Source organism: Natator depressus, chromosome 8, assembly GCF_965152275.1.
Source record: "Natator depressus isolate rNatDep1 chromosome 8, rNatDep2.hap1, whole genome shotgun sequence".
Taxonomy (NCBI): domain Eukaryota; kingdom Metazoa; phylum Chordata; order Testudines; family Cheloniidae; genus Natator; species Natator depressus.
The window spans coordinates 52559339-52584631 of NC_134241.1; the positions used below are offsets into that span (position 1 = coordinate 52559339).

The 25293-nt window shown below is 42.9% G+C and overlaps 1 protein-coding gene across 2 annotated transcripts; it reads right to left on the minus strand.

The window, feature by feature from the left end:
• Positions 1–655: 655 nt before the first annotated feature.
• Positions 656–25293, minus strand: STX6 (syntaxin 6). Of its 2 annotated transcripts, none has more exons than XM_074961062.1 (8): positions 25136–25293; positions 20594–20763; positions 19809–19903; positions 16536–16598; positions 14401–14523; positions 11702–11808; positions 10853–10947; positions 656–8166 (listed from the first exon to the last, which is right to left on the minus strand). In XM_074961062.1, exons 1-8 carry the CDS (start codon positions 25168–25170, stop codon positions 8090–8092), a joined length of 765 nt encoding a protein of 254 aa, XP_074817163.1. In that variant the 5' UTR covers positions 25171–25293; the 3' UTR covers positions 656–8089. The 2 variants fall into 2 exon arrangements, with proteins under 2 accessions (XP_074817163.1, XP_074817162.1); XM_074961061.1 differs by lacking the exon at positions 656–8166 and adding an exon at positions 9587–10273.

Genomic DNA, 25293 nt, shown 5'->3' on the forward strand with positions numbered 1-25293 from the left:
GGCAAGCAGTGCCCCTGCTCTTTGGCTCCTGCTGCTTAATTCATGGCCACTCACTAATAAGAACATGGCTGAGGCACCTGATCTTGCATCCATTAGCAGGACCTTGCTGGCTGGCTCAGCTGGCCGTGCCAGTATAGGCTCAGCTTTGTCTAATTGCTTATTGGGGCTGCTTAGCTGCCATTGAGAGGGATTACTGTGACTGGTAAAATAGATGCACTGTTTTCAGGTGTCTAGCTTTTGTGAAGTAAGGCTTGGGGTGAAAACTGGTGAAGAGCAGAAAGGCTGTCTTGTGGAAAGCTCTCAGTATGAGGGCACACATCCTATGGCTGGTGTTCATCTACTTCAATGTCTGTGCTCAGCGACTTCTCCATCTACTGTGAATCACAGGGGTGGTGTTGGCTTCTTAAACTTTTCATCATTGCAGGCCGTGTCAATTACAGTCAGGGATTTCAATACCCCTTACCCAGAAAGGGCACAGATGAAAGCAACTCCTGTGCTCTACACGGGGCAAGGTAATATACCAACAATGCTGTGTGTGCTTGCCAATCATTTCCCCTTTGGGGTTGGTTTGTGGGGTGGCCTACACTGCCAAACCATTCACCCAAACCGATGGGGGAAAAAATAGATGAGACAGGTGTTCAGTGAATCTCCACTTTAATACTGTAGAAGGATGAAGATTCTTTGCACAACCATAACATGATTCCAACAGCAGAAGTAAACAGTTGTTGATATTTCAGAGTAACACCGTTTCCTTAGATGGCTACTGCAGCTCTTTATTTAAAATGTTTCTCACAGGCTTTACACTATTGCCCAGAGTCCTTACTCTCCCACAGCTCCTACTAAGCTGTGACTTATCACATTTTGTTTCGTGGGAACAGTTGCCATGGTTTAATCACATTGTACTCCACAGGAATGAACTGCTGTCGATCCTCACTGAATATTTCAGGGGAAACAGACAGCAGGATCTCCCACCCAGGCACAGACCAGCTGCTTTCCTGTGTTGCAGCAACACAGCATGTGGCTCATGAGTGCTAAAACATGTAGACACCTGGGTAAAGAATCACCAGAAGAGACAACTGTAAGTTTTCCAGGCCTAGCTTTGCCTCCCACTCCACTGCAGTCCCCTTGAGTCTTGACCCTTATGTTCCTTAGTGGCAACTGGCTTCTAGAACATAAGGGGAAAACTGCTTTTTCCCTGATTGTATCTATTTAAATAACTTTTCTACATAATTAACCACCAAATTCACTCCCCACTGAAGATCAGTTCATAACTTCACCCTAAAACAGATTCCGGTTTTTGCGTAGCCAAACCCTTATCTCCCCTTCCGTCACCTAACTGTCCCTTTGCTCCATATCTCATGGGTGGCTACTGGGAACTTGAGTCAGGATTTTCTGGTGCAGAAACCCATAGCAACAGTCAACACACCTGAGTTCACAACACAATCACTTCAACACCAGGCAAATATTCCATAGCTGTGTTTTCCACTCATGCCTGTGTTGCTCCCAGATCAGAGTAGCCGTTCTACTGTCATCTAAAACACTCCATGGAATAGCAGCAGAGGGTGGGTAATTGACTACTGCAACGTTTGCTGCCACACTGAGGACAGGAAGAGGGAAAGAGTAAAGGAAAGTTACTTCTGCATTGTGGTAAGTCAGACCTTTTTACAAAATCCCCCCAGATGCACTGTCCTTATGAGCATCACCATGGAGAGCAGTCAGTGCATCCAAATGGAACAAGCGGCGGCTTCATGTTGCAGCATTAGCACAGGACAGCACTGTTAGAGATCCCTGCTGCATTTAAATACTGAAACAATGGAACAGTGGTTTGGATGAATGACTGTTAGAAAAAACAAGCAATGGCTGGGCAGCTGACTGTTTGTTGTCATGTATACTGCACTGCACCAGCTGTATCTGAGCCTGGGAGGGGGCGTGAAGCAGTAAGAAGGGATTCCCAACTCTTAGTCCACCAAGCATGTTAGAGGGGTGGACTTGCACTGTGGGAGATGAGTTTCAGAGTGGCAGCCGTATTAGTCTGTATCAGCAAAAACAATGAGGAATCCTTCTGGCACCTTAGAAACTAACACATTGATTTGGGCATAAGTTTTTGTGGGCTAAAACCCACTTCATCAGATGCATGGAGTGGAAAATACAGTAGGCAGGTATAAATACACAGCACATGAAGAGATGGGAGTTGCCTTACCAAAGGGGGGGGTGGGGGGGGGGTCAGTGCTAATGCGCTACTTCAATTAAGGTGGAAGTGGCCTATTCTCAACAGTTGACAAAAAGGGTTGAATACCAAGGGAGGAAAAGTTGACAAGAAGATGGATATAAAGCTGAGTTTTTCCATAGTGCTCTGGAATAATCCAAACATTTGGTCCTGCAGCATCATGATTGGTATACCTAGCCCCCCCTGAAATGTACTTGCCAGGCCTGCCTACTCTATGCTGTAGGGCTTTTACTGTACCATGATTCCAGGGTAATCATGGGGATGAGGGATAGGTTAGGTTTTGCCTCCTACTGGAGGGGAAAGAGAAAGCGGATAGTAATTTCAACCTCCTCTACATGACAGGTGGCTTGTCTATCAATATTTTGAAGTCACTCAAATACTTTGGCTCAAAGACTCTTCTGGGGATAGCAATAGGCCCTTGACTGCCGTAGTCAAGCCTCCATCAGTCTATTCCTACTTAACACACACAAGAATGTAGGAGCTGAATCAATGTTTTACTATACGCCTTAATTTAGCACAAGGCCTAGCAGAGTTGTGGTAGAAGCCTTTGAGTTACAACAGTCTTCAATCCAAATTGACACTTTTAGCAAAACTATTTCTAGGGCTGAAATAATCCATCACCCCCTGTGCCTAGACTAGGGTTTCTTCACCAACGGAGTAGTATTTGTGCTCTTGTATTGCTCCTTTGGAGTGAATCAGAAAGACAGCTACAAAGTGCCCCCTACGCCAAACCATTTTTTGCCTTTACATCAGAAAAATCAAGCCTTGCCTTCCCGCTTTTTGCTGGAAACTGTTAGCGAGACATGCTTGAAACCTGAACTGTAGTGAGAGACAGTTTAAGCCATCTCACTACCACTTTTTTAACCCGCAGGGTGAAGTTAAAGTTTCAGCTTTGTGCAAAGATCTTTCTATAGTAAACATGGAAGATCTGCTAATCCTGAAATAAAGATGAGCAGAGTTCCTTTAAAGTTATGGGGCTGTATACTGCAACAGGCCCTGCCACCATGCTGTTATCCTCTGTATAAAATAAGCTGCAATCCCGCCACAGTAAACTAGTGCATTAAGACAGCAGTTCTCAAAGCATGTCTGCAAACAGAGATTAATGAAAGTTAACATTTAAATAATAGCATAAACATCTAATGCTGCTGGACAGTCAGTGGACTGTGGTTCTCTTAGCACTTGTGAGACTGCTCTCTCAATAATGAATGACAAGGCAGAAGCCACCTTGGAACAAGCTTACATGGAACTGAAGTATGGTCATGGAGGAGGGAAAATAGGGAAAGGGAAACTCATCCACTATCTCATTACCAACCAACTGCAACACTGCTCACCGGGCTTCTACACAATTCCCATTTGTACAGTGCAAGTACTGTACTATACACCTCCCAAGTCCATTTAGTCTGGGATGCATATAGCAGAGTACAAATCTGCATTTAACTCATTGCACTCATGGGCTACTGGGTCTCAGATGATCGAGTAGTTCCTTTAAAAACCTGTATGGAGGGAGGGACAGGAAGTACAATCTATCCTCCCCTGCCCATAAGAGAATGCAGTAAGTGGCTCCCCTTATAAACAGCATTACTAAAATAAAAATTTTTGGTAGCCTGCCACTAATCTGAAGAAAGGAAAATAGCAGAAGAACAGATTTCAGTTACAGCAGTGACTGACCACATCTCCCTTGACAGTGTTTACAAGGTTACAATATGGTGATATTTAGCAAGGACTACCATGTGCGTGGTTTCCCAAATCGTCACCAGCTAACACCAAAGAGCCACCACAATTCAACCAAGCATAAGAACTCCCTGCTCAGACTGCAGAATGGAAATCCAAGTGTGAAGAGTAAGACTCAGAGCACAGTAGCCACCTCTCTTACAATGTGAGCACAACACAATGAAATGTGTCTGTCCCAAATATAAAATTGGAGATGAACTTTCCTCAAAGAGGAACTAGACAGTCAATTACAACACAACCGACAGTTTTAACAGCTCTCCGAAATGGAGGAAGAACAGCAGCTTTTGCAGTATGAAAATAAGCCACAGCTAGCCATTTTCAATTCCACAGTGCTCAAGTATAAACAAATCTTTCACAGTGCTCAACCATAAGGGATGGTCAAAAAGCTTCCTCAGAGGCCACCTAGCTCCACTACAGCATTAAGACATCAAACTCTACAGACAGCTACCGGCAGCCTCTTCATTACAGCTCTGTGTGGCCCCTATAAATGTTCCAACTGCCCAGGCTTGACACACCAAGATGAAAACATCACATTGGTAATTTGGTCCAGATTCTGTACAGGGATCTTTCTCAGAGTTCAAAAGGTGCTGCATTTTGATTAATGCTGCATACAGTGCACCAGTCTGGAATATGTTTGCAGATGCAGTCTCTAGCTTCTCCAAGCTTTAGAGGCAGTCTGAACTTTCAAATGTCATGTTATAGCAGACTCTCTCTCTCCCTCTATATATATATTTACACTTCTAACAAAGGATTATCAAAAAACCCCATCATTTAACCCACAGTCCATTATTTATGACAATTAAATGAAAAGGCAAAAGGAGCAAGCAGATTTACAAGGAGAATAGGACTAAAGACACTGAATTTGCTAACTAGCAGCACCATCTAGACAGACATACTTAAGCACAGCAGTTTAATAGGCTTCTGGTAACATGTTATAGTCTAAAATTTCTTTAAGTGTAGGAGCAGTTCTGTACAACTCATTTAATTAAGAATTCTTGGAGAACACACAACAGAGCATATTGTAATTTAAGTGGGGAACAGTGTGCGCAACTACCAGTGAAAAGATCTCTCTCTTCCCACATTCTACAATGAACAACTAGCCCTGAGCCCTATACTGAAATTACAGTGTCAGGAAGTTAAACAGAATTAGAAGTGGAAAGTCTTCCTTCCCCTACTGAAAATGTCTCCTCTGGTTTTTCTATCTTGGCTCAAGTTTTCTGATGTGTCTAAAGTTAGTCATTTCACAGGATGCTGTTCCAAATATAAAACAAACAGGTTAGTATATTCTCCAGTGACAAGACACAGCAGCAATGGGTGCACATACCCAAATCCCCTTTGTAACAGCAACACTGAAGTGCCAAGTATGGAAAGATACAGGGTCAGGTCCACACAGATTCCTATTAAACCTAATGGGAGTTACATAGTTAGCTTCCTGGATCTCCAACTGAAAAGTTACTCTGGAAGAAATATTAAATGCAAGTGCGATTATAATGGATAAAGTCTACTTAGCTTCCAATATGCACAGCAAGAGTATAACAGATCCTAAAGGAAGCAAAGCATGTATTTAACACACCAATGATAAATTTAACTTATTTCTGACAAATTAAATCAAGGAATGTTTCAGGGCTTGTCTAGTTTCCAAGTGGGTTAAGCTAAACAGCAACAAGGCATTCTTGTTCCAGAATAAGGGTTGACCCATGGAGTTACTCAGAAACAGCTATTGTGCTTTAAATTTGCAATCTACCTTAATTTGTATTAACTTGCTAGTATAGACAAATCCCCAGTTAAAGGTGATCTGCAAGATTTTTTTTTAAAATATAGAAGGCCTGTTTGGTAAATGCTCCCCAAAACAGAGATAAAGGGCACATTAAGCAAACGCATGTCCCATTGAAGGGTGAAAGCCTGTCATCCAAAAGTTAGGGGCAGTTATCCCTAATCCTGCAGGAGTTAGAAGGCATATAGTACACGCTTACTTTCCATGTTACAACTTAAGTATTCTGTATACAAATTCAATTTTCTTGACATAGGTGGGTTATTGTAATTTAGTCTGAGAGCCAGAATATTGCCATGCAACAGCAAGTTTAGTTAGGATTAAAGTCTACTTCTGTGTTTAACAAAGAAATAGCTCATTAAAACTGAAATCTCACTTTCAAGGGTATCCTGAGGAAGGAACCCACTGAATGGGCTTATATTTGAGCAGCATGCAGTTTTAGCTATCAAGATTTGCTGTGTATGGGCACTAATTAACTCCCAATTTTTGGCCTTGACAAGGGCAATTCTTTTTGAAAGAAAAGCCTGGTTGCATTAAACTTTTCTAAATTAATCAGAGTTAGAAGGGCAGGAGCAGCAACTTAAGAAGTCCCCCTCCTCCCCTTTCCAATTTTTCTTTGATTAGTTTTACAGTACAGTTATTTGGATTTATTTGTCCCCACACCTATGTTGCCAGGTTAAGCCCTTCTAGACCAAGTTTTGGTACTGATAGCTTTTAGCAACACTTAAATAAAACAGTGACTCGTTAAACCTAATTTCCAATTCACTGTGACAAAAGTAGGTTAAATAACAATCTTGTGAAACAAAACTGGAGTGCCAGGCAATTCAAAGGCAGCATAAGGGTTGGGGAAATAATAATGACCTAGAGTCTCTCCCTTAACTTTGCATTTTCTGGCTTTTTGCTTGTCCCAACAGGTGCTTAACATTTCTAAAAAATACTGGCTCAGGAAAAATTAAGACTCCCCCTATTTTTAGGTGCGTTAGTAAGCATTTAGGGTACACGCTCTGGGCCATATTCTACCCTGTGCATGTATAAATTAATTAGTCAATGGCTGTGACATATCCAAGGAGAGAATATGGCCCATATCATTAATATTAAATATCTTTGAAGTTTATTTATCAAAATATTGTGTTTTAAAAGTTGACAAATCACTTGCCAAACAGTAACAGCAGTTACACGGAGGCAGTCATTCAGTTGCACATCACTCAGCGGGCTTGAGGCTTGTATAATCAAGATTTAAAGAGTTTTAGAAAAAGTTCACCCTCAGCCTAAAGTCTGTCAGTCAGCTTTTGGCTTGCAGTAAAAAGTTAAAGCGCCGCAGTTAACAGCAGCTGCCTCAGGCAGGGCAGCTCAGTCTTTTCAAGGTTCACAAATAGACAGTATGTAAGATTCTGCTGAGATGTCCTGGAAGTATGCTTTGCTCATGATTCTTTCTAACATGTTCCAGCTACTTACTTAACTGTGTAGAGTCAAATCAATACACTGTTAGGAGACCAGTGGAGCACAGTGCCAGTAGCCTGTCTGCAACAGTCCCCACTTGTTAGGTACAGACTCAAGTCCACATTAGATTTCATGTCAGCAGTTATGAGCCATATCTCCCCTTCTATTAATCCCATACGGTCCAACACCTTGCTTCTCCTAACACTTAGTATTTTCAAAAGCAGAATGTGTCTGCACCCTTAAAAGCAATCTTTATCTCCGCCCATGTGTCTTCTATAGCTTTGCACTGGAGTGAAGATAACCAGAGTATAGAGTAATGCATTTACTGACATCAACACTACTCCTCCGCTGCCGCCTTTCCTTCCTAGTGACCAACTTTTATTCGCTTGGAAGTGCTGCACTGTTGGCTGGTGATCAGCTTCCAGTAGTCAATGAAATACTGTCCCAAGGAACTATTATTCTATGTCTAAATCTGACAAGAGGGGCATTTAACAAGGGAAAGGGGAATATGTGGCAGCTTCGGATGTTTCCAGGCTTCATATGGTTCACACCTGTAATGGATGGAAATATTAACAGTGGTAAACTCCTTCTGAATTGCCTTTTCCCTTCTAGGCCACTCCACATGGGACGGTGAGGGAGAAGCGGGCCTGTTGTCCACACAGCAGTATGTCCCAAGTACAGAAGAATTTGGGATCACATCCATCCTCCATTTTCCCCTCAGGCAAGTTGATGAGGCTTAGAATCGGACGAAGTACTTGCAAGAGTCATGCCATAAGTGTTAGTCCACAGAAGAGAACAGTAAGGTCCAGATGTAAGTTTTCATGACAGGAATCTGAGTGGAGGGAAACAGTAACTAAGTTTCATTTCCCCCCTTTTTTTTTTTGGAGGCGGGGGGAACGAGTCCAAGGGAGGTTAGTCCATCACAGCACAAAAAACAGGATAAGCACCACCAGTAAGATAACAAAGAGAATGATGATTGCACACCACTGCCGTCGATCTGGAAGAAAAAGGAAACATTAGTTTTCTACTTCCATGGGGAGGGGAAGAGGAAGAAAGCTTCCTCCATTGCACTATTGAGGACCTAATTTAAGCCAGAAAGAAAGGAAAGTTTGATGGAAGCCCTTTAAACTAGATCTACATATGGAACAATTCACCCAGACTCTCATTAGGAGAATCCCAAGAGCCAGATGTCGTCTCAGCAGTATTACAACTGGAAGTGAAGGTGCACCAGCCATACATTGTTCAGCACAGCTCCCACCCTTTGATCACTTTGCACCATATACACACGTTATGCCCTGCATTGCTTCTTGAAGATTTTGCACAAGAGCTCCCCTCACCACCACCTAAGGGCTTTTTGGACGCTGGAAATTTCAGCAAGAAAATGGCTACCAGTAGGAAGGTGAGACTAACCTTTAAAAGTAACACTCTGTAGAAAGAAGTTAAATCTCCTTTAAAAGGTGTCAAGACTACCTTGGTTTCTCTATTTTCACCTACCCCCTGGCCTTAAAAACATCTGGTCCTAACTTCCTTCTTTGTTGGGGGCTTCAGCAAGATCCTGAGGGGATCTGGATGGTGACCTCACAGTTTGACACTAGAGCTGCAGCTTAATGGAGGGAGAAGCGTGGAGTTTTAGAAGCAGAATTTGTCAAAGCCCTGGAAAGAAGTCTGTGTTATGCAATGCACTTTTAAAGGATGAAGGAAAGATGGTCACCTCCCTGTTGGTGCTCCCCGCAGGCTATATCTGCATTGGCAAAGCTAGGCCCATACTTCACCACTAGTGCAGTTCCACAAGTGGTAGCAATGGTGGAAGCTGTAGACAGAGCTGTTTGTATCACTCATCTGACCATGCTCACACCATAACTTCCATTATTGTTACAGTTAGCAAAGCTGCATTAATGGAGACCCACAGGCCCCAACTTTGCCAGCGCTGGATCCTTCGTTTAGGATGCAGGTACTAATAGAAACTCTGTCACAAGCCATCTTTTCTAAAAATGTCAGTCTTTAACAATTGAAGGAAATTGAAGTTTATTTTCTGATCATTAAACCAGTGTCTGGGGTGAGTTGTTTGCCAGCTGTCTGTACTGCTAAATATTCACCAGCAGGACTAACCCAAATGCTGCATTAATCCAACAGTTTGATTTCAGATGCAGTTTGTATATGGCAGAAAGCATTTCCCACCATGTGATTCTGTGATGCTTACTGCCTGTGGACAGTGACCTACAGAACATCAATTCTGCAAGGTTACCAGGTGGTGGTGTTCAATGGATCCCCAATGTAGCAGTCAGATAACTGGGCAACTGACACTAACAGTACCTTTCTTCTGTCTGACTCATGGAATATACCTACTGCTTCCAGAGATACATGAACCAACCATGAAAGAGAAGATAATACATTTAGGTAGACTATTACAAAGCACACACACGGTGTTCATAAATGAAAACAACTCTGGGGAGTGACACTTCCTGGAAGTCAGAAGGCAGCCTACACAATCAATCATACTTCCTGTTTTTATTACCCTTGGCATCCTGTCAGCTCTGGGACCCCCTCTCAGGGTTCAAGTAGTGCTTTTTTTCTTTTTTTTTCTTTTTCCCCCCTTGGAGGTTACACCTGCCCAGACACCATCTTTCCTCCTACTGCTGGCAAGGAGCTTTTCATCTGACACTGTTACAGTGTAAAGCTAAGAGTTAAACTAAGTTTGTTCTTGGAGTCTTTATTCTAAACATTGAGGCACAGGGAAAGAGCTGGAGCATGAATTCCACAATATGATTAATTTAGAGTATTTCTTATTCATTTCCTGTTGCATTTTAGAGAAACTAACCTGAAGTCTTTCACTTCTCAGGTGAGAATCTCACCAGCTGGATGCATGAGCTCACCACTGGCTTCAGGCATTCAAGACACAGATGAGTGCTGAGGTGACATTGGTAGATTTGAGGTGTTTTTTGGCAACCAATCCAATAAAATACTAGAAACCTTCAATAATCTCTCCCTCCTCTCACACGCTCCAGAATTAAGCTATTTGCTTTGGCACCTTTGAGTTTTACTATGCACAGCCTTTGGGTGGTGGCAGACACTAGCATTCTTGTGGCTGGGTGTGGTTTCCAAGCCTGGAGTGAAGATAAAACTGGGTTTTGTTTCATTCACAAAAAAAAACTCCATAAAGCCAAACTCCACACTAGGAGTACATTGTGGGCAGTACTGCTTGGACTTTACAGCAAGGAAAAGCCACCTGCTCACGTGGGGTTTAACTGAAGTTCTCTACCTTGCTTCATGCTTAAGCATCCTCCAAGCTTGCAGGAACCTACAGTAAAACTGAAAGTGGAATGATGCAAAAGCTATTACAATTGCAGTCCCAAGGTACGTTCTCTCACCACACAGCTTGCATAAATAGAAAAAAAAATCTGCAGGTGAAAAAAGGCTGATGAACAGGCTAAAAAAAGGACAGTCCCAGCATGAACTATAAATTGCCAGGCTCTACACTCAAGTAGCATAAGAGTATCTTTCCCTGTTTATTTATACACTGAACTGCTTCCTGTCTTGCCATACTCTCAAAAACCATACTATTTAAGAGAAACTACTAGACACTAGTCCCAGCTCCAGGAGACAATACAGCACATTCCAGACCTCAGACTAATGTAGCTTTCATTCCCTGGTTGAGAAGTCAGATCCCATTTTCTGCCACCTACCACTGGTCATGTGGGACACTTTTGCAAGCTTCTTCATAACATTATCGAGCCGTGACTGAGTGTTGTCTAACTCATGAGAGAAGTCATCCAACATCCTGGGGACAAAGAAGAGGGGAGCTGTGTCAGGTAAACAACCTAAGTAACTTATCCAGTGTACTGATTAGTTAGTGAGGTATCTCAAGGACTTCACTACACGCACACACAAGACTGTCACACGCCTACAAAAAATAACCCAATCCCCAGGCAAAGTACAAAAACACATTTTAGGATCTTATTTGATAGTGTCAAAGGAAAAATTTGCTCAACCAGCAGTTTTACTCTGGTGGTAAATGAGAACTCATTTGGACTAGTTTTTTAAGTGCTTTCCCTGATGTGTGAAGTCAGTATATAAGCTGGCTCTGGTGATCTCTGCAAGGTGAGCAGTAGCTGATAAACATTTGATCCAAAATTAGCAAAACATGTTTAGGCTTAAAACCATTTAAAGTCCAAAATGTCACATTGTTAAAAGCTTTGTCACTTACGTGTAGCGCTTAATGTAAATTATGTATCATGAGGGAATGTGATTTGGAATGACTTAAGTAGCCTTCCATTTTGGTTTTAAAATGCTGTAAGAAAGTTACTAAAACCTGTCTGGAGCTGTTTCATCACTGTCAAGAATTTGGGATCTCCTCTGTGTCACTAACTGGGCTGGCAAAATCATTCCAAAGCCACAGTCAGCCAATGATATACAGCTCTTGTCCTTTCTCGTCACAGGAACACCAACAGTTACATTTTAGTGTTCTCACCAGCCCTTCCCCATGTCTTATTCCTGAGAACTCCTACAGCTTGGGGTTGTTTCTCAGCACTCACACTGCTTGTTCCTCCAGCTCCCCACCAATGCGTTGGGACATGTTCTTCAGCACCCCAATGCTGCCAGAGACCAGCTCCAATTGCTCATCCTGCTGCTCCACGATCAACTGGTGCCAGAGAGAAGGGAAACAAGCAATTAAAATCCAACACACAGTTGCAACTGGTTCAGAGCCCAATGCTCTGACACATGCCTGCTGCCTTGCCAATTTGGACAAGTAGAGTTTAGAAATAGGCTTGAACTTCTAGTGACTAGTCCTGTAATTCAGAGGAATACTTAGTGTTGGTCAACCTTGAAGAATTACTGTCAAAGCAGCATGATGGGGTTCTGCATTTGTCCCAGTAACTCCTTATCAAGTGTTCACTTGACAAGTAAAATGGAATTGTTCCCTATCAGCCTTGCAAATTCAGTGTGGGCTTAGAATCAAGATGGGTTCTTGCCATCTTGCATATCACCAGTAGAACAGTTCTGTAAGCTACTGCAGGCCTGATGTGATATTTGTGCAATCCCATTACCTTTAATGGGTGGAAGAGACCGGAACCTAGTTGCAATTCGGATGATGAATATGATGGAACAGAATCCAGATCGCATTGCAGAGTCAGCACAGCTAAGAGTTCGCATAAGTACAGAACTAGCCACTAAAATGATCGGATATGACTGAATCAGGGATGACAAGGTATTTACCAAAGGTGTGTTTTACATTAGTAAAACATTAGTTAGTTCCAGTTTAAGGCATTTTCTATTTTAAAAACTTACATATTCAAGGTGTGGTTACTTAAGGCAGATTTAGGGCTTTACAAATAAGTTAAATTGTTGTGATTAATAATGTAATTATGCTACTGAACACTGGAATGTCTGTATACATTTTGATTTGGTATTTTCTCAAGGAAGCTATGTAATATTGAAAACAGAAATGACAAGCTGAAAACATTAGATGATATGCAAATGACAAGAATGCAGAGTGGCAGGCTTCATGCTTCTGATTGCTCAGTGCTTCGAGCTGCAGACTACCAGTCCAGGTCCATTAAGTCATGCAGCATTCTGTAGCAGCAGACCAACTTTGATGTTGTGGATATTCCTGTTTTGAATGGATGTATCCCCAGTATGAAAAAATTTGCTCTATGGTTGCTGAACTTCCTGGACACTTAAGCCAGCACCCTGTCCTAAACTAATTTTTCCTAGGGAATTGCCAGCTCTGCTTTGAATCCACTAAAGAAACAGTTGTTGAGTGAGACTATACCATTTGCCTTTGCTGCACAAATACACTCTAAGGATCTAGCTATCAGCTGCCCTTTACAAGGTTGGGATTATTCAATCACTTAAAGAGCTGAAAAGTTTGTTTGTTAGGAGATACTTTGTGGAGAATGTTACTAATATCTCACTTTATTTCTTCTAAGAACCTATGCTTGGGTGGACAACCACATATAAACTTGAGCACTGTCCAGACAATTCTCCAAATGAGCTTGCAGCAGTCAAAGTAAGCTACCCTACAATGGTTTCTAGCAGTGCTGACGATTGATTTTCTGTTAAATGTATTGTCAAAAGCACAAAGAAGAAGACATTAGTCCATAGAGCTAGCTTATTTTATTTTACTTAGCTGTAACCATTACATCACCTTAGAGATGTTGTACGCTGTTACATCCATCTTGATTAGACTATCTTAAGCAGGCAGAGCCTAATAATACTAGTGGTTTGTATCCCACACTGGCTCCTCAGCTAATTCAAGGTTCTGGACCTAATCTTTAATACACTAAATCACAGCGCTCAGATAAGGTGATGAACATAGTACAAATACTGAAGGGGGTGGGGCCTCACTAACTCAAAGAACATTTCAGTTCAGTGGCACCTGCTCTTATGGGAAAAGCTGAAATTGTCCATGCCTGTGTGTGAATTCTCAGCATCTATAGTCAGTCTCAGTGGAGGATCTCTGATCTCAAGTCTTCTTCCTACAGGTGATCAGAACGAGTCTAAGCCAAGCTGTCTTTAGGGGAAAATGGAAAATCCATCTTCTCTTCCCCCCACAAAAAGTCTTAGTGCAATATAAGCTACAAGCAGACATCAAAAGGAAAGAGAGGCTAAGATCGGAGTTCATTACAGATCAATTTAATACAAGTCAGCATTATAATTTGGTGCACGGATTTTACAGTGAAGGGTCCAGTTAGGGATAGAATAAATGCATGTTTTTTCTTTGAGAGATGAAGAAAAGTCAGTGCAGCAATATCAAGGGGAGTATTTATTGCATCAGCCCTAAACGAACCTTTATTCAAGATATGTGTAAAAGCAGAGTCATTTTTTGAACTGGAATGGAGGAATCTGGCAGAATCAGGTATTCTCCCCATCCCTTTATGGTTCTATGCTTCACAAAGGATTTCATCAGCATGTGGCAGCTTCCAGATGGGCTATACCTTTTAGTTGTCTTCTACACAGACCTATACATCCAAGCCCTAAACTTTAAGGTTTGTGTCTCAAAACTTACACACCAAAACCACCTTAAGCACAACAGTCAATATTTAGGTGCCTACAACAGGTACGTAGGCAAACAATATTGAAAACAAATGGGTCCCCATTGTATTGAGCACAGAAGATGGCTCAATGTATGCTGGATGTTTGAAGACTTTTGGCTATTCCTGCCAGTACCACCATCTCCTTACACGCCTGTTAGCAAGGGATCCACATGCACTATATGCAGGAAATACTATACCTGCTGCTGAGCCTGCTGCTCCTCAATGAAGTGTGAATTGGCTAACTGCAGCTCACGATCCAAACCGCCATATTTATCTGATCCAGAGCTCCAACTCTGACCTCCGCTTTCTCCCAGCAGTGCCTGTATACATACACACAGGAGAATTTAATCAGTAAGACACTCCAATATATGGTCATGTCACCTCACCCCTAAAACCAAGTTCCAAGTGGAAGCACGAAAGAAGATTAAGTAGTACCCCATGTTACCCAACTCAGAGTATATACAGCAGGTCACTTTCCTTCCATCTATATTCCAGCTGTAGTTGCTGGCCCTTTAACAGGAGAATGGATGGAATGTTGGTCAGAAGGTTCTGTGACTGCTGCAATTGGGCAGCTGAAGAGAAGGAACAAATATGAAGAACAGTGCAGTGAGAACAGCTGGACCCACTTGGTGAGGAGAGAGAAGAGGACCAGGCCCTGAAAGAAGGTTAACAGGTGGCAGATAAAGTGTGAGCATGGAACAGAAGGTCAGGGAGGGGGAAAAACAGAAGACAAGCAGTAAGCCAACAAGGAATAAACACTGTCCCCAAAAAGGTTGAGTACGTTGCTGGTTCTTTCCAGTGACTAAGAAATTAGTTTTGGCTAGGACTTCCTGGTCCAGGGGTGGCAATCCTTGTGTTATTTAACATGGTATGAGAGTTAAGTGAACTTGCAACCTTATACCTATAGTCCAGATTGTCAAAGAACTTTTTCTAAAAAGGCAGCATTCAGAACTCACTCACAGCATGACACTAATGTCTCAGCAATGACTTGCTACTGGTCACTGCTGTCATAACTTCCTTTAGACTGAAAAGGGGTTGGGGGAAGAAAGGAACTCCAAAAATAAACTGCAGAATCCAGTAGCTTCCTTCAGGCGTTATCAATGCTAGCATTGGGTCATGCTGTTCTATCTCAGCTGCATTATTACTCCTGGCAACATCCAGATACAGGGGAAGTAGGGAAATGAAGCAAGGAGAAGTCTAAATAAAGCTTTAAGGGAGGACATAAGTGAGTCATGACTATACTTTAAATGTTGACTAAGAAGTTGCATTAACCATATAATAATCAAGGATCAGGCCTGCCTTCTCCTCGCCAGCCTGTTCGGAAATTTGATTCATTTGACACTGATGAATCTACTGAAAAGTCAGAAATGTATCTACTGTATTAAGTGATGGATGCATGCAGACACTTCAATAGAGGCAGCTCCGGAGGTCACTCTGCAATTACTTGTAACTCTCTCCTGCTAGTGTAAGTCATGTCTACTTACATTACAAGCCGAGACGATGTGACGCAGCAGGGAGGGGGGAATGTTGACCTGGGAATGTGGCAGGGGAGTTTCACTGGGGATGGGATACCTGAGAGCCTGTAACCTGAGCCGGGAGGGGGAGGTAAAAGTTGATAACCACATCCTTTACCTCAACCCGTTCCTGACTCTTACTATAATGAGGCTTTGCTATGTTAACATAGTCAAATAGATATTGGTAAACATAGGATTAGAAGCCATGAATGCTAGAATTACAGTCCTAGATCAGAAACTCACCATGGGGCATGGCGGGGTGACGGAGACGGAGGAATTAAAAAAAAAAAAGTCAACCTCTCCAGCCTCAGATTCCTCCTCTGAGAAATGGGGATATTCTCCTCCCTCCTAGGAGCAATGCAAGACTGGATGGAGTATAAGCAGTTTGAGGCAAAAACCACTGAGTAGTAACTTACTACCTTGTGTGAAAGGTTTGGAAAGTAACCAGAGCAAACTGTGCCCGCAAGAATAAGTGTTCTCACTGGTTACTAGCCACAAAAAGATCACGGGCCAGCAAAATGCATGCTTTTCCAGTTTAAGAAAGATATTAGGTTTTTTTGGTTTTTTGTAAACAAAACTTCTGATGGAAACAGGATAACAAGATGCATGCTGGCAGTAAGGTGTTTAAACAGGCGTTTATTTTGTTTAATACCAATGTACTCTACCTTAAGGTACATGAGCCCCTTCGCAAGTCAGTGTACTTTCATCTAACATGTAGCTTAAGTCAGCAGCTACTATACTTTAACTACAAGGAGTTATCAACCATCTCGAAGGATTCTTGTGTCCACTTCAGCCAACAGTCTGCTATTGGTTCTCACCTTCCTGTTTTTTCTTTCAGCCAGTGCCTGCACAGATGAGTTTGACATCTGATCCTTCATTTCCTGTTTATTCAAGAAAACGGTATATGATCAAATTTTAAATGATAGCCATTATTTTAGCAAATTGGCATAATTAAACATACATAGCAAGTTTTATGGAGGACCAAAAAGCCCTTTACTTACAGGCATGTGCTTTTAAAAATCCAGGAAGACTAATATTACAATTAACAGTTGCCCTAATGCTAAGGAAAATGTTAATGAATCCTAGAAACCCTTCTGGCAAAATATTTTGAAAATGTTAGTCATTTACTACTGATTTTGCTCCTCCCCATTCTCCACTGCTGTAACAATGCTTGATTTGTGTAGCTGATTGAAAAAAATATTCTCTCTTAAGTGGTGAGCATGAAGGACTGTGTTCTAGCTGTTTGAAGTTAGGTTTCGGGCATTTCCCCCCCACCCCCATGAAGGACTTGCCACTTTGGACAAGCCACTTTCTGTATTTGAATTTCTCCTCTATAAAATGGGTATCATTCTTTCTTAAGTCACTATACAAGTGCATGGAAGTCTTCTTTAACCAATGAGCACTTTGAGCTCCTTAGATGAAAGCCACTTTGATAGCAGATTACTTTGAAGTCTTAGAAGTTACATTCAGAGCAGTCTATACTGAAAGTGAGATCCCGTACTACCATGAATATATAAAAGTGAAGTAGTGGCCAAATATGATAACTAAAGTGGATGATAATCTCAAGGCTGGCACAAATGTCTGAGATCACCAGAATACCCAGTGCATTCTTGCTCCAGACAGTGACTGATAAAAGCCACATAAGATATCCCAAATATACTGGGACCTCCCCAAAGAATTACTTTTCACAAGGGAGCATTCTAGTAAATCTGTTAGAAATGCTAACTAAAGCTTTAGAGTCAACTATGTAAATTAAAATGCCTAAGAATTAAAAATAAAAAGCATTGCTCAAAAATAAGACCATGCTAGTGATTTATGTTTAGAGGTGTTCTTGAGCTGGGTTATTTTCACATTAGTCAGACTTCAGCCTGGACAAGAGGGGACAGTGTGAATTTACCTGATTCACTCAAGATAAAAAAAAACAGACTATATAAAGGCAGCCACATAAGCATGGATCCATTACCTTTGTCAGGCAGTTTCAGGATTAGTTCCCTAGAAAGCAGGCTTCTACTTCAGGAAGAATTGTAGCTAGATAACAATACTGCAAATAGGATAAGAACTCAGTTCCCAGTAAGAACACAGTTTGGTGGCTTGCTATGAATATCAACTAAGACTCTTGTCAGAACCAGCAGAAATTAAGATTTGCATTAAAATATTAACTAATGGGGAAAAAGTCTTAAATCCAATTGAGAGAATTTAACAAGCATTTACTTATCAGATGTTAATACTCTCTCAAACACTGAAGTTTCCCCTCTCCTTCAATTACCTTGTGGTTGTTAAAATCACTCCCAACCACATATGAATCTATCCTACTCATTCAGGCCCAACTCAACCCAGCTGACCTTTTCTCCATACTTATAGTAGTCACTGCTGCTCCTATTATAGTTAAGACTGCATTTCCATTCTAACTTTTTCAGTTACAGTAACTCCTCACTTAATGTCATCCCGGTTAACGTTGTTACGTTGCTGATCAGTTAGAGAACATGCTCGTTTAAAGTTGTGCAATGCTCCCTTATAATGTCGTTTGGCAGCTGCCTGCTTTGTCCACTGCTTGCAGAAAGAGCAGCCCATTGGAGCTAGCTGGTGGGGGCTTGGAACCAGGGTGGACCCGCAGCCCCCACATCAGCTCCCCTAAGTTCCCTGTGCAGCAGCCGCCCAGCAGGCTATCAATTGCCAGGCAGTTCAGCTGTCCCTCCCTGCACTGCTATGTGCTGCTCCTGCCCTCTGCCTTGGAGCTACTCCCCAGAGCCTCCTGCATGCTGTGTAAGAGGTGTGTGTGCTAATGTCAGGGTGTCCCCCTTGCCTCTGCTCCTGTACCCCATCTCCACAGAGCTGGGGGAACACACGACAGGACTCAGGACGGAGGGAGCTCGCTAACAGCAGCTGCTGTCTCAACTTGCTGATCTATCTACTTAAACAGGCAGTGTACTTAGAGTGGGGTCCGCATGTCTCCTCTCTCTCACACACAGGGTGTGTGTCTGTCTGCCAGCCATGCTGTCTCCCCTCCCTCCATTCGTGCTGTCTTGTACAGTGTGAGGCTACATTAACAACGTATTAACCCTTGAGGGCTCAGCCGAGTGCTAGTTCATCATTTAGCAGTAAGGCATGCCCTGGGAAATATCCCACCCTCTGACTTCATCACCTCAACCAAGCTTCACAATCATCATTGCTGTGTACAGTATTTATTTATTTGTTTAAAATTTATACTGTGTGTGTATATACATACATACACACACACACACACACGCAATATAGTCTTTTGTCTGGAAAAAAAAATTTCCCTGGAACCCAACCCCCACTATTTACATTAATTCTTATGGGGAAATTGGATTCACTTAACATCATTTCACTTAAAGTAGCATTTTTTAGGAATATAACTACAACATTAAGTGAGGAGTTACTGTATTTAAAGCTTTCTGAAAGTGATTTTAGGTCAAAATTTTCCAGATGTGCATCTGCCCAAAAGTGAGCTTTTTAAAATCCAAGCAAGAACTAAGCCATTGGTGAACCCCCCCCGCACACACATAATAAACTAAACCCTAGTAACCTTTAACAGCTGTAATACCAGAACAGCTGAGGGTAGGAAATTGATGTCTGGCATGTAAATAGCATGACTTGCCTTTTGAACAGTTCAGTGAAAGTTGATTTTGATTTGAATCTTTGAAAGTTTGCACTTCAACTATGCACAGCACAATTAAAACAGCATTCAAAGCTAGACTCATTTCCTCTCTGCCTCTTACTGTAGTAGAGGCAGTTATGCTGATTCTTCATTTCTAGATGCTTCTATAGGCTCCAGATTGTTCATTGCAAAGAGGAAACTGGACACTTGTAGAAGCAGCTGGAAGTGAGGAGAGCCAGTAGTACAATCCAACCAGCTCTTTGCAGACTGCAAGCAAGTGCTTCACAGACCACAGCTTGGGAATCCTTATCAGAGGGATTATACTGAAAATGAGGGTAGTGAGAAGTCAGGTAACAGTTTGATATTAGACTGACACTGGAAACTAATCTCCAGTACTTTGAAGTGGCCATGGACTTTTACACACTATCACTGAAAATCCCCTCCACAAACAATAAGCAGCCAAACTCCTTACCCTGACTACCTGCCGTGTGCTTGTGATGAAGGCTTTTCTTACACCCAGCTCTGTTGCGTCAAGGTTGAATTTCCGAGGATTTGCTTCAACAATGCGTAAATAAGTCAAGGAAATAATTTAACTGGTATTCAGCATTTATGAAGATCTAGATATCCTGGCTGCCTGGAAAGGGCTCCCCAACTGCTACAATTCATAAGTGTAACTGGACCTTTCCAAAACTTTGATTAGTAAAGTACTAGATAGACTGTTCCTATCACAACCACGTAAAAGAAAAAAGTGTGGTCAGAATGCATTCTACAGGACACATCAGCATATAGAGTCTCCCTCTTGAATATTTGGGTTCTCTGATCCGTACTGTGTAGCACTTTCAGAAGTTTGAACTTAAAATGAAGGAGAATGATGATTTTGGGAGGATGCTAATCTAATATAAGCTTGATTGCATGAAATAAATGTATCCAACAGAAGGGGCTTTAGCAAACAGAACATTTAATTTTAAACTGCATCTTACTGGGGAGGAAAACATAAAGAACGCTTTTCCTTGAAAGTACTTTAAGTTATTATTTGAAATTTGAGTAAAGTTGGGATACAACTGACTTGGTTGTCTAAACTAAACTGTACATAGTGAAGTCTAATGCAAATAGTAACTCCACTGAGAAATTTATATCAAGTGTGATGCATATTTGAGACTGAACTACTCAAGAGCCATAATGATCTCTTGGCTAGCTATTATGTAGGTCCATATCTGATTTATCCAAAGGACTGAAGCAGCCCTATAGAAAGGATATTAATAGTTTCATCCAAGTCTTCCAGGTCCCATTCAATGCTCCGCAGGTTATTCCTGAGCTCATTGGTGGTCCAGTCAATTTCTTCTCTTGTAGCTGTGGAGGGATCTTGCAGGAGCTCCGTCCATCTCTGGAACAGCCCCTGAGCTGTGTTCACCGCTTTTTGTACCTCCCTGCAATTGAGAAGAGGAGAAGGTAAAGGATGATTAGCATGTATTCTCTGGTCAAGACTAAAGGCTTGTCCAAATGGGGAAATTGACTAATCTATTAGTTATGCCAGTCTTTTCTCCATGTAGACAAACCCTGAGCAGGGAGCTGTTGTCACTAATTTTCACTGTAAACCTGCCTGCATCAATAATCCCCAGAACTTCTTCCTCCAAACCTCCCTTCTTTTGAAAATGAAAGATTCTTCACATACAGTGGATGTGAAACAGTCAACATCTCATCTCCTCCCATAGTGGTAGAAATGACCACATTATGAAATTGTCACAGCAATCCCAATTATTGAAGGGACCCAAGCCTTCAGACAATTGCTGCCATACAACAGAATCTTCACGCATTGCCCTAGTAGTTACATTGGCTATACTCTTCTCTGGTTGGAGGAACCAGCCTACATTTTGCATTTCTATTGCATCTTTCATTCCAGGACTGAGAAGTGCCTAGGTAACACTAGTATCAAGTGCATATGTATGCTCTCCCCTACTACAATAATTTCACCTCACAACAAAGGCAATAAGAATTGCAGCAATTTTCCCCCTAGAGATTTTACATGGATTGTATTCAGTGTGGCCCTGGTGATTTTAATATTACCTTTCAGATATGCTAGTTTACTAAACTGAACTGCCTTTGCTGTTGCCGCAAGCTCTGTGGAAAAGAGCATTCAACTTATATTGTGGAAATGCACGCTTTGCTGATGGCACTGTGACTATCACTTAACAAGTAGCAAATATCTACCAGCAAATACTGCTAGCCTTATTCCTGTGGAATATGCATTCAAATCAATGGGAAGTCAGCACATGACAGGCATGACCAGTCATAAGAACAGGGGTGGGCAAACTACGACCTGCGGGCCATGTCCTGCTTGTCAGAGCTTTTAATCCGGCCCTCAAGCTCCCGCCGGGGAGCGGGGTCAGGGGCTTGCCCCTTTCCATGCGTGCAGCGGCTCTGTGCGGCTCCCGGAAGCAGCGACATGTTCCCCCTCTGGCTCCTATATATAGGGACAGCCAGGGGTATCCGCACACTGCCCCCACCCCAAGCGCCAAGTCTGCAGCTCCCATTGGCCTAGAACTGCAGAGCCATCAGCACCGCACCTCCGCATAGCTGCTTGAGGTAAGCACTGCCCGGAGCCTGGACCCTGACCTCCTCCCACGCCCCAGCCTGGAGCCCCCTCCCATACTCTGAACCCCTCTGCTCCAGCCCCAGCCTGCAACCCAACCCCTCATCCCTGGCCCCACCCCAGAGCCCGCACCCCTAGCCGGAGCCCTCACTCCCACCCCCAATTTCGTGAGCATTCATGGCCCACCATACAATTGCCATACCCACATGTGGCTCTCAGGCCAAAAAGTTTGCCCACCCCTGCATAAGAGGCACATCCCTTCTTCTCCTCCCCTTATTTGTCACCTATCAAATGGCCTAGCATATTTTGGGGCACTAAATACAATAGCTTTGACTAAGGATACAGTACAACTTGTTTGCTTCCCTCAGTTATAAGTAAACTTTGTTAATGGAAGTTTGGGTTTCTTTATTTTGTACCCAAACATATTTGGAAAGTACCAACAAGTGGAAATTTCAAGTAAGGTGGGATGTTCATAGATGAGAAGAGTTACACATAAAGGAAAAATCTAGTTAAAGATGATGAGCTGAGTTATCCTCAGAGTTAAATTTGAAGAGGACAAAAGCAGAATTAGTGTCATCTGAGTGGACAGCATGCGAGAAGCTATATCTCCTCCTTCCACACAGCAGGAGAAAGTCTCCACACTCCTAGACAGACTCTGTAAAGTTTGCCTGCACATAGCCCAGTTCCCAACCCAGAGCATTTTGTTTTCTCTCCCCCATAACACCATTTCATCCTTGAAGCAAGTTTCACTTTCACGCTCCACATTGGTGAACTCTTACCCTCTCCCCACCTCTTACCATATTCACAACTGCTTTTTCCTCTGCTTCCCTGTGTATCTCTCAACCATCCCTGAACTCTGTTCAGCTTGTTAAGACTTTAAGATAAAATTTTCCAGTGCAAGTTTTCAGCTTGTTTAACCTCCTCAAGCCCAAACTCTTTGCAACCACATACAAGTCATGCCACATCAATGGCTCTTAGACAATATTGCCCTATGCCAGCAGCTCCCCCTAAATATTGATCTCCCTCTTTCCAATTTTTTGGACATTATCCCCAATTTGTGATCTTTGGCCCTCAGCATTCATGAAGCCAGTGAGCCACTGCCCCACTCAACTAGCATCATATTAATTATATCCCTCTAACATCTCCTGAACTCAAAGACCCTGTTCCTTTCATCTGCCTACTTGTCTCCTTGGGATAGAACAGTGGCTCTCAACCTTTCCAGACTACTGTACCCTTTTTGGGAGTCTGATTTGTCTTGTGTACCTTAGGTTTCACCTCACTTGAAAACTATTTGCTTACAAAAATCAGACCTAAATATACAAGTGTCACAGCACACTATTACTGAAAAAGTCTTACTTTCTCATGATCATAATTATAAAAAAATCAATTGGAATATAAATATACTTACGTTTCAGTGTATAGTATATACTGATGTATCAACAAGTCATATGAAATTTTAGTTTGTACTGATTTTATTAGTGCTTTTTATGTTGCCTGTTGTAAAACTAGGCAAATATCTAAATGAATTGATGTACCCCTGGAAGGCCTCTGTGCACCTCCATAGGTATGCATACTCCTGGTTGAGAACCACTGGGATAGAGGATTTTTCCCCCCAACCCATCTGTCTCCATCCAGCTCAAGCAAAATATTCTCTCTATGCAAGGCCAGCCATAGGTACAATAAATGCATGCAAACGCTTCAATGCTATGCTTGTGAGAATACTATACACCCACAGTGAACTGGCAACTCATGAGCCAGTCCCCTCTCTCTCAGCAGTAGGCTGGGTTCCAAAATGTGTAAAACTGTTTTCCCCTCAAAATGCCTGCCTAGGGTCACAGGACTGTAGAGTTTTGCTGCTCTAACTAGAGTGAGGCCAATTCAAGTGGTCACACCCAAATAATGATCACCTGAGTTAACTCTACAATGAAAAAATACTCCACCCACCCCCCATCTCATTCTCTAGCCACCATTGTTTGTGTATGTAGGAGATTTTTTTTTTACCACAGATACTCCACCCACCCCCATCTCATTCTCTAGCCACCATTGTTTGTGTATGTAGGAGATTTTTTTTACCACCCTAAGTTTAACTGATTGCCTATTAACTCAAGATAGGTAACAGGTTTGTAAAGGCTAGTCTGGACAGACCCCTCACATTTGCTCTATGTTAAACATTTCTGGTATATGCTATTGCTCAGCCTAGACTAAAAGACATCACAAACACTTGTCTCCTGGAAAAAATATTTGGGAAATGTAGACTAGCTTTCACAAACATTAGCTACTCCTATTTTAATTCGCAATTTTACTCAAGTACATACAACCCCTGGTGGACTATGGTATAGTCCATTGTACCTCAATGGCAGCAGATCAGGTGCTGGAAATGTGATCACACATCCCACATACACACTTGGGGCAGAGCCTGAGGCAGGTGGAGCCAGAAGCACTTGCAAGGAGTTCATTTCTCCTTGGATAGAAAGACTGAGTAGTGGGAGATTCCATGGCAGTGGGGGGTAAAAAAAAGGGAATTTCTCTGCCCCAGAGATTCTCACATGTCCTGCAACCTATGTCCCCCGCCCCCTCCTATTCACCTCCACTGATCTCTCCCATCTTCTCTACTAACCTGCCACTAGTCCCCCCACACACTCCCTGCCAATCACCCCCTCATTAACCCTACCTCTGCCAGTTACCCCCACCCCCTCAACATTAACCCTGCCCCCCACCTCCACTCACCCCATCCCCTCAACATTAACCCTGCCCCCCACCGCCACTCACCCAACATTAATTCTGCCTCTGCCAGTTACCCTCACCCCCTCGACTTTAACCCTGCCCCCCACCTCCACTCACCCCACCCCCTCAACTTTAACCCTGCCTCTGCCAGTTACCCTCATCCCCCTCATTAACCCTACCTCTGCCAGTTACCTCCACCCCACCCCCTCAACTTTAACCCTGCCTCTGCCAGTTACCCTCACCCCCTCATTAACCCTGCCCCCACCTCCACTCACCCCACCCCCTCAACTTTAACCCTGCCCCCCACCTCCACTCACCCCACCCCCTCAATTTTAACCCTGCCCCCCACCTCCACTCACCCCACCCCCTCATTTAACCCTGCCTCTGCCAGTTACCCTCACCCCCCTCATTAACCCTGCCCCCCACCTCCACTCACCCCCCAACATTAACTCTGCCCCCACCTCCACTGCCCCTCCCCCACTCACCCTTTCACCACAAAGAAGGGGTCCTCCATGGACATGGCCAGCTGCACCAGCGCCGCCCGCGGCGGGGGAGGCGCGTCACAGTCCCTGCCGCGGCGGCGGCGCAAGCTCCGGCCTTCCTCTCTCGCCCCACCCCGCGCTCCGTGTGAAAAGATGAGAAA